The sequence below is a fragment of the Achroia grisella genome, unplaced genomic scaffold (genome assembly GCF_030625045.1).
Source record: "Achroia grisella isolate CSIRO2021 unplaced genomic scaffold, CSIRO_AGI_Agris_v1 utg402, whole genome shotgun sequence".
Lineage (NCBI taxonomy): Eukaryota > Metazoa > Arthropoda > Insecta > Lepidoptera > Pyralidae > Achroia > Achroia grisella.
In genome coordinates this window covers 4,474,022-4,490,794 of record NW_026712841.1, presented here as the reverse complement: position 1 = coordinate 4,490,794, position 16,773 = coordinate 4,474,022, and the positions used below count along the sequence as shown (strand labels likewise).

The window sequence follows — 16,773 nt, the reverse complement described above, 5'->3', positions numbered from 1 at the left end:
AGTTTATTCGATGTAAGAGGGATTGACTGAAGATCAGCGCTGTGCAGCATACGAGTAAACGTTACACTCACAGCAGCAGCTGTGTTAGCTCCTTTTGCCCAGAATATGCAGTGTGAGATACTACTGTTTCTCATTCCTTTATAGTTTTCTTTTAATTGAACAGTCTACGAATTCAAATGTATGTCTGTGTCTTTTGTTCTGGCAATAAATAAACACATTATTTTGATTTAATTGGTACCAGGTCATCAGGGGGCGGAGGAGGCGGCAAGCGAGGCGTGAGTGGCGGCGGCTGCGGCGGGGCGTGTGGCTGTGGTGGAGGAAATGCAGTGCGACTCGCCAACGAACCACTGCTCTCACTCGTACTCACCTGTCTGCGGCACCAGGACGACCAGAAGGTGACCGTCCTATTTCTACTACCTAACATAATAAGTACAGAATAGAAACTGAAAGACAAGTATTAAACTACATATATATTTATTCATTTAATTATAATAATAACAGGTAGCTTGCACCGATCATAGAATTCGTATATTGTCCAAATATATATCATCCACATACACTTCGCAGTATATATACGATATATCTTATCACGCAAAAACTACTGAACGGATTTCGATGAAACTTTACTAGTAATATAGCCTACTACGTACATCAGAATAACATATAGGCTATAAATTTCACGCGGGTAAAACCGCAGGCCCAGCTATTTCTTTCATATATAGTGAGTCACGGTTTAAAAACAAGCTTGCTGTCTACAGGAAAGCCTGCTAAGCTCGATCCACGCTCAGCTGCAGCACTATCTGACTCACGCTCGCGACCACGAGAGGTCGGCGTGCAACGACACGTGGCAGGACGACGCGGCCCCCGAAGCCCTACAGCTGCGGTTCTCGTTGGCCGGCGGCATGTTCGACGCCATACGCCGCTCCTACCAGCTCACCTCGGACTGGGCGGTACTGCTCACGCAACTGGTCGCTCACCAGGTCATCGACGCTTATAACAACAGGTTAGTGCTTTGAATGTGTGTCGTTTCGACTGTTATATTATGAAGTGAAATGGTGTTCAATACAGTGGTGTATCGGAGCTACCTTTTTTCTTATTACCGTTCTTCTTGTGATGAGTCTGCGTTCCGAATGAGCGGTAGAATAAAAAAAACGTGACTATTCGTAAAATGCTTATATTAAGAAGCAAATTAAATTTGAATAAAGATAATTTCTATTATATTCTATAATTTTCTCAACATTTTTTTTCTATGGAACATTTTATTAAACTTAAAAACATTTTTTTCTCAACGACATCTGATATTTTTTTTATTAGGGCCAGTTTTACGACACTGCTTGTTCTGACTCATCTGGCTGAGCTTCTGAGTAGAATACTAACAAGATCAATATGCCTTGTTACAGCCTGTGTCGCAGCAACCTCTTCACAACGTTGATCGACATGCTGGCGACGTTGATACACTCTACGTTAGCGGATGGCAGTGACGACAATAACAGGAAGCACTACCAAAACCTGATGAAGAAACTTAAGAAGGAGATCGGCGACCGGTACGGGCCTTCCGTGCAGGCGGTGCGACAGCTGTTGCCTCTGTCCAAGAACGCTATAATTGAAGTATGTTTTTCTACACTAATATCATGAATCTGAAGAGTTTGTAGATTTTATAGGACACTCTAATTTCAAGAACTACTGTTAAAGTTTAAATTGGAATATTAATCTAATGTTTGATAGTCTATTTATTGAGGAAGAATAATATAATTTTATGAAGGTTATGTAATAGCAATTTGTAACATTTGACATTGATGTTCCGCTCCTATTGGCCTTATTGAAATATATGACACAGGGGAAGTAGCGCAAGTCAGCTAGTATTTAATATATTTTCACGCCTGCTATCCTATATAGAGTACTTAGAGGCATTATCAACTGACGATGTCGTGATGCAAGCTACACTTGAGTACACGCGTCGTGTATATTTACAACGTAGTAGTGGGTGAGTCACTGCATGTATTAGGTTGGCTAGTTACTTTTTCGTCATTGGAGAGTAAGACAGATGTGGAATTAGATACACAGTCGAAATCACGACCTTTTCGTCTAAGTAGTATGACACTACATTAGTTATGTGTTTTATATAATAATTTAAATTAGCATTTTTCCCGTAACAGTTTTTAAACAACAATACATAAATCTCTAATTTCAGGTAATCGCATGTGAACCAAGTAGCAAGATTAGCTTCGACACTGATAAAAAACAGGTTGGTGTACATTTTATATTACATAATAAAAAATTAAAGGTGAATTTATTTAAAAGTTAAATTAAAAGTGACTGAAACAAATTATAAATAGTGCACAGGTGCTTTCCATGTGTAACGTGAGCCTATTAATTCGTACCTTTAAGAATATAATAGATTTAACTTTAATTCAATCTGATTATATTATTATAATTCCAAATTCCAAGTTGTCTGTAAAAGATTGCTTGTAGCGATAAGGCCACCTGTTCTTAAGGACATTTATACAAAGTGTTCTTTTAATATAAATAAAAAGAGTCAAACAAGAGAAAGAATAAATAGTTAAAATATTGATTCCTCACCCCCCTTCTTCTCCAAGCAAAAACAAAATATCTCTTTTGGAAAGCATACACCCTATCCTGAGGAGATAAAAACCATCGCTTCTAGCTAACTTTGAAAAAAGGCGAGCACAATAGATATCAGCCGGTCGAAGTGCTACAGATCTTAGCACCTGACAATAGCCCAAAACCTTCAATAAAATAAAGTAAATTCCTCTATTCTCAACCTATATAGGCTATAATTATTATACAAATATATGTCCATGCGTGTTTAGGGCCTTCGTTTAACGGACAAACAGCGCGTATCCAGCTGGGAGTTAGTAGAGGGTGGTCGCAACCCGGCGCCGTTATCGTGGGCGTGGTTCGCCGCCACTAAAGTTGAAAGGAAACCTCTCACTTACGAAACAGCACACAGGTAAGTGAAAATATCTGGGCATCTGTGGCTTTTTATGAGACGAATTAATAACTACATTTTTTTTTTCTCTTTGTTTTGACAACAGACAGTCATTATATCTTACTAATATTATAAATGCGAAAGTTTGTGAGTATGGATAAATGTTTGTTACTCTTTTATATCGTTTATACCTACGACGTAATTAGTTCTAGAAATAAAAAAATATTCTGAGCGTTGCTGCACAATGATGATTGTCAAGGCTTACATTATCTTAATAGATATTTCATTAATAGGCACCATTCTGATTACATTTCTTAATGTCATTTACATTTCTGTCCCATTCAATATTTTGTTAGACCCATTGAATTCTTTTAATACATTTGATTTGTATTCAAATCCTCAGGTTATTGAAATATCACACACACAGTCTAGTGAAACCACTGAGTTATTATTTAGAGCCGCTGCCTCTGCCGCCTGAAGATCTTGAAACAAATGATAGTAAACAGGTTAGTACACATATTTATATTAATATGTCAGAAAAGTAATAAAAGATCCAGCCATTGTTAATTATTCCTGAAATAATATTTTTAATTAATAATTAGAAAGAAATCTTAACAGGTAGGATATGTTGATCTGCAACACATCCGTAAAAATTGGTTTTTGCAACCATTTATGCCATAAACAATCTGATGAATGGAAGGAAATAGTATATAATATAATTCCTATAAAAAATAAATGTTTAAATTGAACAGGATAATGGCAGTTTGGACTCTAGCCCCACTGGTGCAGGCAAAGGACGATCTCGGTCAGCGCCATGCAAAAAAATCAAGAAGCCGAAAGCCACAACACCGGTAACTCATTATTATTTTAACATTAAAAGTATTCACACATTTATCACATGAGAATGTGAAACCATCTTACTTCCGATGGTCAAATCTGGTTCAATTCGGTGATACGACAAGAATCTCTTGATTTATAATATTCTAATTAACTATTAACATTCAAAACTTTATTAATGTTTTAATATTAACACACATGTGTGAACTGCTAATATTACTAGTGACTACTGATTAGTGACAGTATATATTTGCAATTATAATTTCTTAAAAAACTATTATACTTAGTAATCGTTTTATTGTCAATAATGCATTACTATTTTGGATTATTGCTACTTGGTGTAAAATACTAGTTTAGGTATAAAAAAATAATGTGCTGATTGGGAACTCAGACGAACGGAAACGGTCCGGTGAATCCGAACGCGGGCCCCACCGGCATGGCGGCGACACCCGCCCAGCAGCCGCAGTTCATGCAGCAACCGCAGCAGTGGTTCCCAGCGCCCGGACAAAACTATTACAACCCGCCAGGTCAATTATATTTTTACCCTTATGCCCTATCAAATCAAACCGTTGATCTAAGACACAACTATATAATATTCTTAAACAATAAAACATATTGTACCATACGCCTTTTGTAAAACAGTAGTTTGCAGTCACTCATTGAATAAAGATACTATCGACAACTGCGATGCCTAACCCTCTTAAGGATCATTTTTCTGTGCCATATTCAAGACTACTCCTACTTTTGTGCACTAATGGCACTCGCACTCGCTGCCACGCTCAACATGAAGCTACCAGAACTATTACTGACACACTGTACTGTATTATGTTTGTATGAAAATTGACTAATATTATACATACGACTATAAACCCTATTGTATTCAATTGAATTACTGATATAAAATATTTGTATTTAATATACGCAATAACTACTTTAATACTCAATCTGATATCAAATTCTTTACTTACTCGAACGTTGCTCCAATTTTGCTTCCAATTAAAACTGAAGTGGATTATCTTTTGATTATGTTATTTAAATAAAACCGACATTGCCTTACACAGCTGGTGTGAGTCCTCGTGGAGTTGCGCCGCCATCCAACACTCAATCGAAGCAGGCTCTCAGCAACATGCTGCGACAACGACTACCATTCAATCAAATAGCGCAGATGCAGGTACCGTCGCTTTACTAATTAGATCAATAATAATTATTGTATCTATACATGATTTTCTGGATATTACTATTCAAAATGGTTATTTGTAAAATGAATGGCACATTTTATTTAGAGTTGAAAGAAATGTTCATATCTGCAACTTCATTGAATTTTTTTATATCTTATCCTTTTGATGAGATATTAATATTTTAGATGGACAGCTATTTGTTTGCAAAAGCTTCTAAGCTAACTCTCTAACACCACTGAACTCACTTTTATATGTACAAAAATTATATAATTAACATTTATGACTTGTGAAACCCCTTAATGTAATGAGATTCCCGTATAAACCTGTTATAAATAATAAACCCATTACTTGTTTCATAGGGAAGCGGCTATCCAGGGGCACCACACGCAAGAGCTCCGTATCCGCGTCAGGGTATGCGCCAGATGCAGCCTAATCAAATGGGAGTCAGTCAAATGCAGCCCAAGTCAGTATATGCTTATAAAGTATATATTTAATTAAGTTATAATTACCAAAATTACAGAGATGAAAAAAATCAAACTATTTACTAGTAACACTTTTAAATGACTATTTTTTGTTGTATATTTTTTTATGTAAAGAAATGCTCATTACGACACAGTGGATAGATATTTTATGTTAAGTTAGATTGTAAAAGTAATTTCAACACTTATCTGTCAACACATTGTCTTCAAAAATATATTTTACTTTTTTGAATATGTTGACCATTCTTCTCAAAATGAGATATGTTTCCAAGAACTGGGAATATGTGTATCAATTGTCTTGAGAATGGTTTTATTGGAAATGTCTTATTATACCAACTGTTGTCTCTTGGCATGGAGAAATACTAGCGATATATTCAGTTACATAGTACACTTTGAACTGTTTTTTATATGCTATATATAGGTGGCAAACAAGCATACGCCCCATCTGATGGTAAACGTTTATCTATGATTACCCATGGAAGCCTGAAACACCAGGAGTGTCACATGCATGTCGTCGACCTTTAAGAAACCCTAATATACCATTTTTGATTTTAGCTTTTTAAAAAAATGTTATTGTTTTACAATTACAGTCCAATTGCGCCAATGGGTGCAATGGGTGGTATGGGACCTATGTCGCAAATGGGTGGAGTCCAAATGCCGGGTCAAATGGGCGCTGGCCAAATGGGTGCCGGACAAATGAACAGTGCGCAAATGGGCGGCGCGCAGATGGGTAACGCTCAGATGGGTGGGGCTCAGATGGGCGGTATGGGAGGACAGATGTTTGGTGGACAATATGGTGGTATGCAACAGGGATATGGTGGATACGGTCAACAGATGATGCAGGGTGGTCAACAGCAAATGATGAATCAGGTATGTATATATATATAGATATCAGGTATGTGATAAATTTCTCTATAAACGCCTATTGTTATATTTGTTTTTTTACCTATGTTATACCAAAATCAAATTTCATCAAAATCTTGGTATGGATTGGTCATAGAACTCGAATATTGGTATGTTTTGATATTATTAGATATACCTTGTGTAAAATATTTTAAACCCTGCGTTGTCACTTTTCAGTAACAATTTCATAGAATTATTTTTTCAAGGCATAAATAAAAAACATTTAATTTCAGGGTATGGGACAGGGTGTAAATCAAATGGGACAACAAGTGAATTCTATGGGTCAAGGAGTTAATTCTATTGGACAGAATGTAGGTCAAATGAACCAAGGCGTGGGACAGCCTACTCAAATGCCTCAGGGTATGGGGCAAATGGGACAAAGTATTAACCAAATGGGACAACCTATGGGACAAATGGGGAGAATGGGACAAAGTGGTGGTATGGGGGCTATGAACAATCGGGATGCTATGGGCCCACAAGGCGGCAATGCTATGGGTGGCTTCCCAGGACAACAAACATTCCAACAGGTAACTGATACATTTTTATAATAATAGAGAAGAGTTATTGATGGTGTTAGTTAATTCGTCAGGCAATGTATTTTTTGGTTCAGCCATTTCATGGATTTGTATTTTTTTGTTCTAGTATCATTCATTATATAAACATAAAGTAATAAAAAAAATTTATTAAACAATAATATTATGAATTCTTTGTAAGTAAGAAAAGACCATTTCTTGATTACCGAGAACCAAAGAAAACAATACTCTGTTGATTTTTGTATAAATTGATTAACAATTTACTTTTAGAACATGATGGGTGGTCGTGCGACACAAGAAGCCTACTTAGCGCAACAGAGACAAAACACTCGACCACAATACATGCAGGTTAGTAATTTTTATTAATGATAACTAAAAGAAATTGGTAGTTGAATAAAATAAAATTTTATTTAAACACTTTCATTTCATTCACTTCTTTTCAAAGAAGGTTTGAATCAAGTTCTTATGCTCTCTGTCGAAGGTCTCTTAACTTAGACGCACATTGCTCAATAAATGACTGACATTAAATTGTCTTTGAACCACAGCAGGCACCAAACGTAACGATGGGCGGGATGGGTGGTCCAGCACCGCCGTACCCTCGTGGCATGCAGCCCCAACAGAGCGCTCAATATCAACAGCAGATGACAGAACAACGCATGCGACAACAGATGTTAGCCATGCAGCAACAACAACAACAGCAAGCGCCGCTCGTTCAGCACCTACAACGGCAACAATACCCCCCGCAATACTAATCATCTCATAAAATGTTTTAATCTCCTTACAAACCTATTTTAATCATTTATGTATATTGTCTTGTACTTTTAAGTTAAGAATGTATCTCATTAGAAAAACCGACACGACGTTATGGGAACGGTGGGTATTTTTTTTCGTCTAGCTAAGCGTCTAATTAATAGGGACCTATATAACAGGCGGTGTTACCAGACCTTTAGGAAAATTACATAACGATAGCTGAAATGTTTATGTAATAAAATTTTGGAAATCGTGACTATTATATTATTCTGTTTTTATAAATATTTTTTTGCTTTTATATTTACATATTGTATTATAAAGTAACTTTTTTTTATACATTGACTAGTGTTTATAAACTTATTTGATTAAATAAAAGTTATCATGATTTTAAAGGATAAAGTATCTTATTGATATTATGTAAGTTTGCAGATGCAACACTAAATCAAACAGATCTTTAATTTTATCTATACACTAAACAATAAGATTTATTTTAGATCATACTAGATCTATTGACGAAATATTGTTTACATTTTTGTATGCATAAAGGTGTCTTTGTAATAAGAAATCAAATTGTCTTATCAAATAACGTGTTTTCGAATACTGTTTATTATTTATATAAATGTAGGGTAAGTATAATTTTATTGTCATTTATTTGATAGTAATGCATACATTGTAAATATTGGTTTTTGTAAATATATGACTGTAGAAAAATAATGAAAATTCATTTATATACTCATTGTTTTTATTATGATTACCCTGACTGTTAACATTATTAAATTAATAATTACCAGTTGTTTATTACAGAATTCTTACAATCTTATAATAAAAGTATTTAAATACTCTGTAACATCTGCATTGTAATATATTATATAGAGTTAAAATAGACCGACTTAATTATAGAGCTTGATACTTATGCTGCAAGCCATATATCCATGCTAAGCCATAGTTAAAGAATGATAAAATAAATCTTAAACGAAGCTTTATACACTTATTATGAGTGGTAATTACAAATAACATATAAAGGGGACATCCACAAATTACGCACTATATTAAGGAGGACAAAGTGTAACATTACAGAATTGTTTTTGGTATAGGAGGAGTCGTAAAATTCATAAAAATACAAGAAATTTAGGACACAGCTCTCTTAGAATAAATTTACTTAATTTACTATGATTTCAGTACATGATAAGTAGGAAAGCTGTTAAGACAATGGTACTGTTTGAAATATATATAAGTATATTTATTAGATAGATTGTTCGTTGAAATACCCAGATTTTAAATTATATTTTGTTTTAGTAATTTAGACATTCTAATTTTTCGTATAAATCTGTCGAATATAAAATAGCCGGGGTCCGATACGCAATGAATCTATCTGTGACATCCGCAAATCGAAGGGATCATATCACTTTAAAAGGCTTGACGAAACACGCATATTACTGTCATTCTGGAAAAAATCCAATATGCCTGTATGGGTTTTTTTTCCCGTATGTCATATATTCAAAAGTATATATTATAGTTAAAAAGCGGATTTCGGCTCTTCCGGAAGAAAGGTCGTTGTGCGGCGATGTTTTGGCACTTGGGATCGCAGGTCGGGGTTATTCTATATGGCGAGTTCTTCTGTCCGGGAGACCGCTTGTGGTCTGCCATAGTGGGAGGCGAGCCTCGCTCTCTTCAGGAACTATTAAGAAACTCAATATTTTTTTGCACTGTACGGCATTATCTCAACAATTCTAGACATATATATAAACGAAGTACATCGTAAAAATGCAGACATGGCTGTATGAGCACCATTCACTTTGCAATAACGTTAAAAGGTAGCCAACAAAAAAAAGTAGATGTCACATTCCATTGTCAAACAGTATACTGTTGTGATGGCTGTATGGGCACAGTTCCCTTTGCCTTTCCGATGAAGGATAAACAGAACCAGAAAAAAATAAACTGTTGTGTTTATTTTGATAATTGTATTGTAATCTCATTATCATTTTAGGTTATTTATCATATTTACATATTCGTTTTTTGAATATATTTAAGCGGATTTATATTAAAATGTTACAATGTTTAAGTACAAAAAGATACTCATCATTAAAAACACTTTTAAATGTTTGTAAATGTAAATGCATCTACAGAAACATCAGAAACATACACAATGTAGGATTAGAAGATATACCTAAGATAACAGTGACCGATATTCGAAAAATACTACGACAAAAAGGCTTTGCCGTTCAAGATGGTTTTACTTCATTTATATCCAAATGTACATTATGTTCAGGAGAAGAGAAAGCAACAGCAAACAAAATATACATAAATAAAGCTACTGGTAATTAAACACATGTTTTATAGATTTGTAACTGCTAGATCATGCTTTATAAAAAATATGAACAGATGTTTGTAAAATTATTGCTCTGACTTATCGAGCTGTATTATATTAATATAATTTTTTTCCATGCTGGTCATTAATTTTTGTAATAAATATAAATGAATAAATAATTTTAGTGTTTTACTAAAAAAAATCTATGTTAATACATTTTAATTGTATAATTATTAAATTAATGTACAATTCATCCAAGCAATATTTGTTAATTTACAGATTTTGACATGTTATAAATGGCAAAATCTCAAAATTTTTATAAAATTGGCTCTGGTAAAAATAACATTAAATCTTAACTATTTGATAGATTAATCTGTATAATCTAAATATCACTATAGAGTATGACAGTTATGATAATAATGTCTAAATATTAATATCTTATACCATCTATTATTTTTACAGGTTATTTTTTGTGTCCTAAGTGCAACATCCATGGTAATTGGAATGTTCTGGAACGACTGCTCAAAAAGACAAAAGGAGAATTATTCTTGAAAGAGTTTCGAGAAACTTATCATAAAGATTATGAGAAAGTCCAAAATGATTGGCAAGTTATTGTCAATGAAACTCAGTCTGTGTCAAAATTAAACGAAACTGAATTGTTGGACTTATGTAGACTATTTGAATATCCTGTTAGTATTTCTTTACTTACTTATATTAGTATATTAGGTACTGATTGTATCATATTATAATATCATAGAATGATATTTTGCATTGCCATTCGTGAGGACAAAAGTATTGTTTCAATGTTGTACAGCCAGATATCAGGCTTTAAATCAAAAGGCAGCTCACAATAAGTTTAATTAAGTTTTATTATATATACATTTAATTTTATTCCATCTGGTTTTCTTGTTTGGTTTTGTTTATATTGTAAAGCATTGATAATTTTCTTTTCTTCTTTCTTTCTTTCAATAGAAAAAGTTGTTTAATGATATAGATGAGACAAAAATAACATAACTTGTACAAAGTACTAACTTTGTAAAGTTAAGAAAAATTAAATCAATCTTACCAATGAAATTATTTACTTTTTTATAGTATCATGAAGACACAAATAAAATATTGGCAGATGTCCGAATATCACCTGACCACACAACATTATATTTTCCTTTAAAAAATACAATAGACAACATAGTCGGTTATCGTAAAGTTCAAGCTGGCAAGGAGGATGATCCAGAACACTTTGGTCTCCACACTGCTGGTTTATACTCATGCAAAGTACCAAAAGTGGGACGTAGTGATCAGGCCATTCTTGTACCAACTATACAAGATGTACTAAATTTAGCAGCACAGAAAGTTCCTGGTAATGATAAAACTTGTACTATATATTAAATTTATAATGTATAAACTCATTTATATCAGCTTATACTTCTAATTGGACTCTAAACTCAAATTCACAAATTTGTATTTTGAAATCTGTTGTTTCGATTCATTTTAAAGTTTGTACTGTTCTTTCTTTTTCTCCTAAATGAGATCAGTGATTAGATTGTTGTTTATATAAGTGAAAACTTGATCACTATAGCCCATGGATTATAGTTGATGATGATGCAGGTAAATTTATTTGTCATAAAAAGAGGGATATGGAACAAAATTTATTTTACTAAATTAATTATGATCATGTTTTTATAATTATACTATTAACAACCTAGAAGTATTCTCACAGCACCAACTAGTCCTAAACTAAGCATAGCTTGTATTAAGTGTATTAAACAACTCTAAGAAATACCTAAAGACATGCAACTACATAATACACAGAAAACACCCAGACCAATATAAACAATCAAACTCATGAATACAAATGTTTGTATTGTACGAGGAATCAAACCCTCAATCATTATTAGGCGGCATGTTAAACTACTGGACCAGAGAGACTGCATGTCGAAAATACTTACAAAATTTAAAATTTTTTTAGGAACATTGATATGGCTAACCAATTGTACCCTTCCACCGATTGTTTTACCTGTACTGGAGGGATATCAGAAGTTATGTCTTTGGGGTGATTGGGATAACATGCGTGTCGTGGCCGAGAAACTTGGTGAAGATAGATGTCGATTTGTTAGGTAAATTGTATTTTAGAATTTGGTGTTTTATTCAGTACACACAAGCTAGCACTTGTGTACACAACCAAACATTCAGAACACACTTATATAAGCATTGTGTACTCAAGAAATCAAATTTAAAGCAGTCCGGAACTTGTCATTTATACAATATCATAGCGTCCAGATTGTATGGGTCACAGCAAACATACATTTTATAATAAAAAATAGAGGTTCATAACCTTGCGGTCCTAATTGACTCAACTTACACTAAAACATCATAAGAACATATCTGGCTGATTCCAAAAAAGTCTTTGTATCTTTTTAAATATGTATGGTGATGGAACTTTCGATAACAAATCACTGAACTAATCCAGGTTATGATGATGGAAAGATACCATGCTAAATGTAAGCGCAGTTAGTGTTGAGTTTATCACAATATCAACAGTTTTTAATTTCTCTACTTCTTCTACTAGAATACTAGTGGTGAAGATATATTTATTTGTTTAAAAAAGCAATAATATTCCCAGGCCTACAGATGGATTAGTGACAGCTACGGAAGCGGCTACTGCGAATTTATCGCTTAAAACACTAGTATCCGAGGCAAAGCCTGCTGCCCATCGATCTATTACTACATTCGCAGCAATCCGCGATGATGTATATGCTGAACTTAGCAATATCGAAAAGGTATTCATTTTCAATTCCCTTAAAAATAAAGAATATAAAAATGTAATTATACTTATACAGTATCCATTAAATAGAGAAGATATTATATGTGATAGAAAGTAGGTACTACTGAGGTTGACTCCGTAAAAGTGTGTCAGCGTTTGTTGAGTCTGCTGAGAAAATCCGGAGATTAGGTTAGCCATTTTCTCAAAGTTTAAAAAAGATGGTACCTCAGTCTTACCTATTTCAGCTTTCAACCAGCTTGTGTCCTAAGCTGTATTTCGCTTATAGAATGAGAAAAGCCAGTGAAATTACAAAATTACTTTAGCTTATTTGTTATTAATACCAAATATGGTAATAAGAAGTGTCACAACATTCTAAATGTTACAGTCATCCTTATTTTTTATAACATCTTTTTTTATCTAAATTTGTTGGTGCAGCGTTAGTTTCATTTTTTAAACTTCCCCATATGTTGTGCTGCTACTTGTAGGAAAGCCTGTAAATTAATTAAAAATTATGATTTATCTACTAACTATTAATTTAGGAAATTGTATGAAAAGTTGTTGCTTCGTTTCAGACGAGAGGGGTAAAATGGCGGCGTTTCCCAGCCCTCGCACGTCTCCTGGGCGGACATAGACGGGGCGAACTAACAGTACTAACAGGACCCACTGGTTGTGGTAAAACTACACTATGTGCTGAAATGTCACTGGATCTAGCTCAGCAAGGCGTAGGCAAACATTAAATACCACCTTAGCTCAATAATAATCGTAATAATAATAGGCGTTGATTGTAGGGACTGGTCTGCTCTGATCATTATGACTTATTTATTTTATATTCATAGTCATTTATTCAGAATACAATAAAATTATTATTACACCTATTGTCTCGTCTCCTTGTATTCTACGGTATCAACCTGTGGTCGTCAGTTATATTTTAATTATACCTTTTTTGAAGTCTGATACAACTACTAACAGATACAGACTATTACAGTCACATTATGCTATTGGAAGTTTGTGTACATACAAATTCTTAATAATGTATTGCAATGCATTTATTAGTATTCGTATGTAATATATAGACTAGACACTAGACAATACGGTAGTAACCAAATTAACTCCCAAAATCTTCAAAATAACTCCCAAAATAACTTCCCAACTATTTCCCATTTTTAGGTAAACACATTATGGGGAAGCTTCGAAATCCGTAACTCGCGTCTGGCTCGCACTATGCTGCAGCAGTTTGCAGGCATACCTTTAGAACAGAACTTACAAGACTTCCAGAAATATGCAGATGAATTTCAGAAATTGAATATTTATTATTTAGCATTTCATGGACAGCAACCCATCAAAGTTGTTATGGAGGTATTTATATATAGGATTTCACTCTGAATTCTAACATAATTTAGCGGTTAAAATTATATGATCGAATATGGTAACTTCCAACCAAGGAAGTTTGACTATATGTTACTTCATACAGGTCTATATAGACAGCAATGTCTATATTAATATTAATATTGTATTTTATTTACAATATTAATATTATTTATTTACAAATATTAATATTGTATGGGGATAGAACCCACGATCATTGTAAGTGATACCGCTACACAGTACTAAACATCGCCGAGGTCGTCAATATAAATTACGTATATAATTACTTAATTTTGAGTCTTGACATTTTGTAATTAGGTTACTTATTATAAAATGATCTACGTGAATTAGATGTTATAAAAATAATAGATACAGATTACAGCATATGTCATTGTTTAAGAGATTAAGTTTAAAGTTTTCTGCAGAGCATTACCACAGAAGTGTTCAGTTAATTAATTACATCAGCAACTACCAGAGCAAATATGGCAAGATCTTATTTTTAGGATAATTCACACAGCTGATCAGAACTTATTTTATGGGTATTTGAGAAATGATATAAATACATACATACTCCTTTTTTACTATATACATATTATGAATAGAAAATACGCAGACCGACAAAGCCTCATAATCAGGAATACAATGTTTGTACTATGCAATGAAATAGACCCTGCGACTATCGGAAACCATTCGGTTGTCTAGCGGTTTACCATACCAACACGATATGCTAAACCGCAACCATCAATCTAATAGTATAATTATGTATAATATGTTTACAGGCAGTGGAGCACGCGCGGTATATGCACGACATAGCTCACGTAGTGATAGACAACGTACAGTTCATGCTCGGCTTAAGTGAGGAGAAAGACGGCGATCGTTACCATAGACAAGACGCCGTTATTGCAGCGTTTCGAACATTCGCCACCGCCAGACATTGCCACGTCACGCTAGTCATGCATCCCAGAAAGGTATTATTCGCTTTTATTCGTAATACCGCTGCCCCCTGTCGTTTCTATGATCGATCCACCGTCCAGTTCAAACGGGGATCGAAATTACAACGGCCTGAGCCGATGTTTAAACCTCTAGCGACGTTAGACAGGCGTTGGCCTTCAGCCGCTCCATGAGTCCTTCCGCTGGTTTGGAGTGTCATTTATCTCCTCCCGTCATCCTGTAAAGCTGTAAAGGCCAGCTACGGCCAACAGCATTATAGAATTCCGAAAAAAAATATTCGGTTTGTTTTCAAGTTATTTTACATATATTTACCACGTCCCGCAGCGCCGCCTATTTTAATTCAACTAAAAAGCTATTTCTATATTTCTATAAAATCGTTCCTACGTCAATCCGTTCAGATAAATCATGTTTGGGTTACATTGAAACAAACATTTAAGTAGGATTATTTGCACTCATTGCACACCAGTTTCACATATTATGTACTTAATCCATGGTACATTTTTCTGCCATCAGCCGGGAGTAGCTCTGTGACCAATAAGGTCAGGTTACTCCACCCCAGTGCAGGCTTCTAATTAAAACCCGTTTTTGAATTCTAATTAATTGTTTATATATAGGAACGTGAATCAGAAGATCTGTCGACCAGTTCAATATTCGGCAGCGCTAAAGCATCACAAGAGGCAGACAATGTACTCATAGTTCAGGTGTGTACCGTCAATATTATTTTGAGATAGTACCTACTTACTTAATTTACAATATATAGTTTTGTAAGTCAACTGTCGAAATCGTGATTAAAACCACACGAAACATTATAATATAAATACATCGTGGCATGTGACGAGCCTACTACTAACTTTCGGATTAATTTAATTTTGATGTTGTTGTTTCCATTGCCGGAGAATCAGTCAAAAATATATAATTGACATAAACTTTTTTTGCCACAACTCTCGTACTCCTGGGTGTATATAGAGGCTGTAAACTACTGGGCCACGGCGCTGACAATCATCAATATCAAACTCCTTTTTGTTATAGGATAAACGTCTAACAGCAGTTCGAGGAAAGAAATATTTACAAGTAGCTAAAAATCGGTACAGCGGCGACCTCGGCATAGTGCCACTAGATTTCGATAAGGACGGTCTCAGTTATCAGCCAAAGAAAAAGAATAAAACCAAGCAAGATGAACCTGATAATCTTTTAAATCAGTGTTTTGAAGAATTCTCAATAAAGGAATCAAGTTATGTATCAAACATAGATGGCAAGCCAAATAAACGGAAAGAACAAAAATATAGAGAGCGGCCGACAAGAGAAGGTAGTTATTTAAGTGATATACTCCATTTGAACAGAACCAGATGATTCATGTTATATAAGATAATTAATACTAAGTACTATATATGTATAGCTACTTTTATTGCAATTTCCAAATGTCAAAACAAGAATTAAATTATAAAAAAGAATATTGTTTTACTTTCTTTATTATTTTAATTAACTTTTACATAGGAATTATGCATATACATTTAGTAAAATATTCAATAGTCATTAAAACAAAATATATATTTAAAAAGACAATAAAAAGAAACAAAATAAGGAAAATAAAAGCTTATTATGTAGGTAAAAAAATAAAGATTTGATATCGAAACTTATATCTATGCTGCATGTTATGCATGTAGAATAATGTACATATTTATCTAGCTACTTAACACATTTAAAAACTATTTTATATTTATTTATAATGCTCTTTTAGTTGCTCTGGAATTTAGTAGG

The 16,773-nt window shown here is 33.9% G+C and overlaps 2 protein-coding genes across 2 annotated transcripts in view; both read left to right on the top strand.

Annotated features, from left to right (window-relative positions):
- The window catches only part of LOC131844606 (mediator of RNA polymerase II transcription subunit 12-like), a 43,625-nt gene extending 35,294 nt beyond the window's left edge, over positions 1 to 8,331 (top strand). The window contains exons 36-49 of the mRNA XM_059193537.1: positions 242 to 395; positions 759 to 1,003; positions 1,401 to 1,608; positions 2,192 to 2,245; positions 2,832 to 2,971; positions 3,354 to 3,456; positions 3,703 to 3,801; positions 4,179 to 4,314; positions 4,849 to 4,958; positions 5,325 to 5,428; positions 6,035 to 6,314; positions 6,581 to 6,874; positions 7,151 to 7,228; positions 7,426 to 8,331. Coding sequence (XP_059049520.1) covers positions 242 to 395; positions 759 to 1,003; positions 1,401 to 1,608; positions 2,192 to 2,245; positions 2,832 to 2,971; positions 3,354 to 3,456; positions 3,703 to 3,801; positions 4,179 to 4,314; positions 4,849 to 4,958; positions 5,325 to 5,428; positions 6,035 to 6,314; positions 6,581 to 6,874; positions 7,151 to 7,228; positions 7,426 to 7,632 — 2,212 coding nt within the window. The 3' untranslated portion in view covers positions 7,633 to 8,331. The remainder of the gene's footprint in view (positions 1 to 241; positions 396 to 758; positions 1,004 to 1,400; positions 1,609 to 2,191; positions 2,246 to 2,831; positions 2,972 to 3,353; positions 3,457 to 3,702; positions 3,802 to 4,178; positions 4,315 to 4,848; positions 4,959 to 5,324; positions 5,429 to 6,034; positions 6,315 to 6,580; positions 6,875 to 7,150; positions 7,229 to 7,425) is intronic.
- Positions 8,332 to 9,568: 1,237 nt separating this feature from the next.
- On the top strand, positions 9,569 to 16,440 carry LOC131844335 (mitochondrial DNA helicase). Its single transcript, XM_059193194.1, has 10 exons — positions 9,569 to 9,947; positions 10,401 to 10,627; positions 11,031 to 11,295; positions 11,905 to 12,052; positions 12,559 to 12,715; positions 13,272 to 13,421; positions 13,867 to 14,055; positions 14,844 to 15,032; positions 15,630 to 15,716; positions 16,045 to 16,440. The coding sequence occupies exons 1-10, from the start codon at positions 9,677 to 9,679 to the stop codon at positions 16,363 to 16,365; spliced, it is 2,004 nt and encodes a 667-aa protein (XP_059049177.1). The 5' UTR covers positions 9,569 to 9,676; the 3' UTR covers positions 16,366 to 16,440.
- The last annotated feature ends 333 nt before the right edge of the window (positions 16,441 to 16,773 follow it).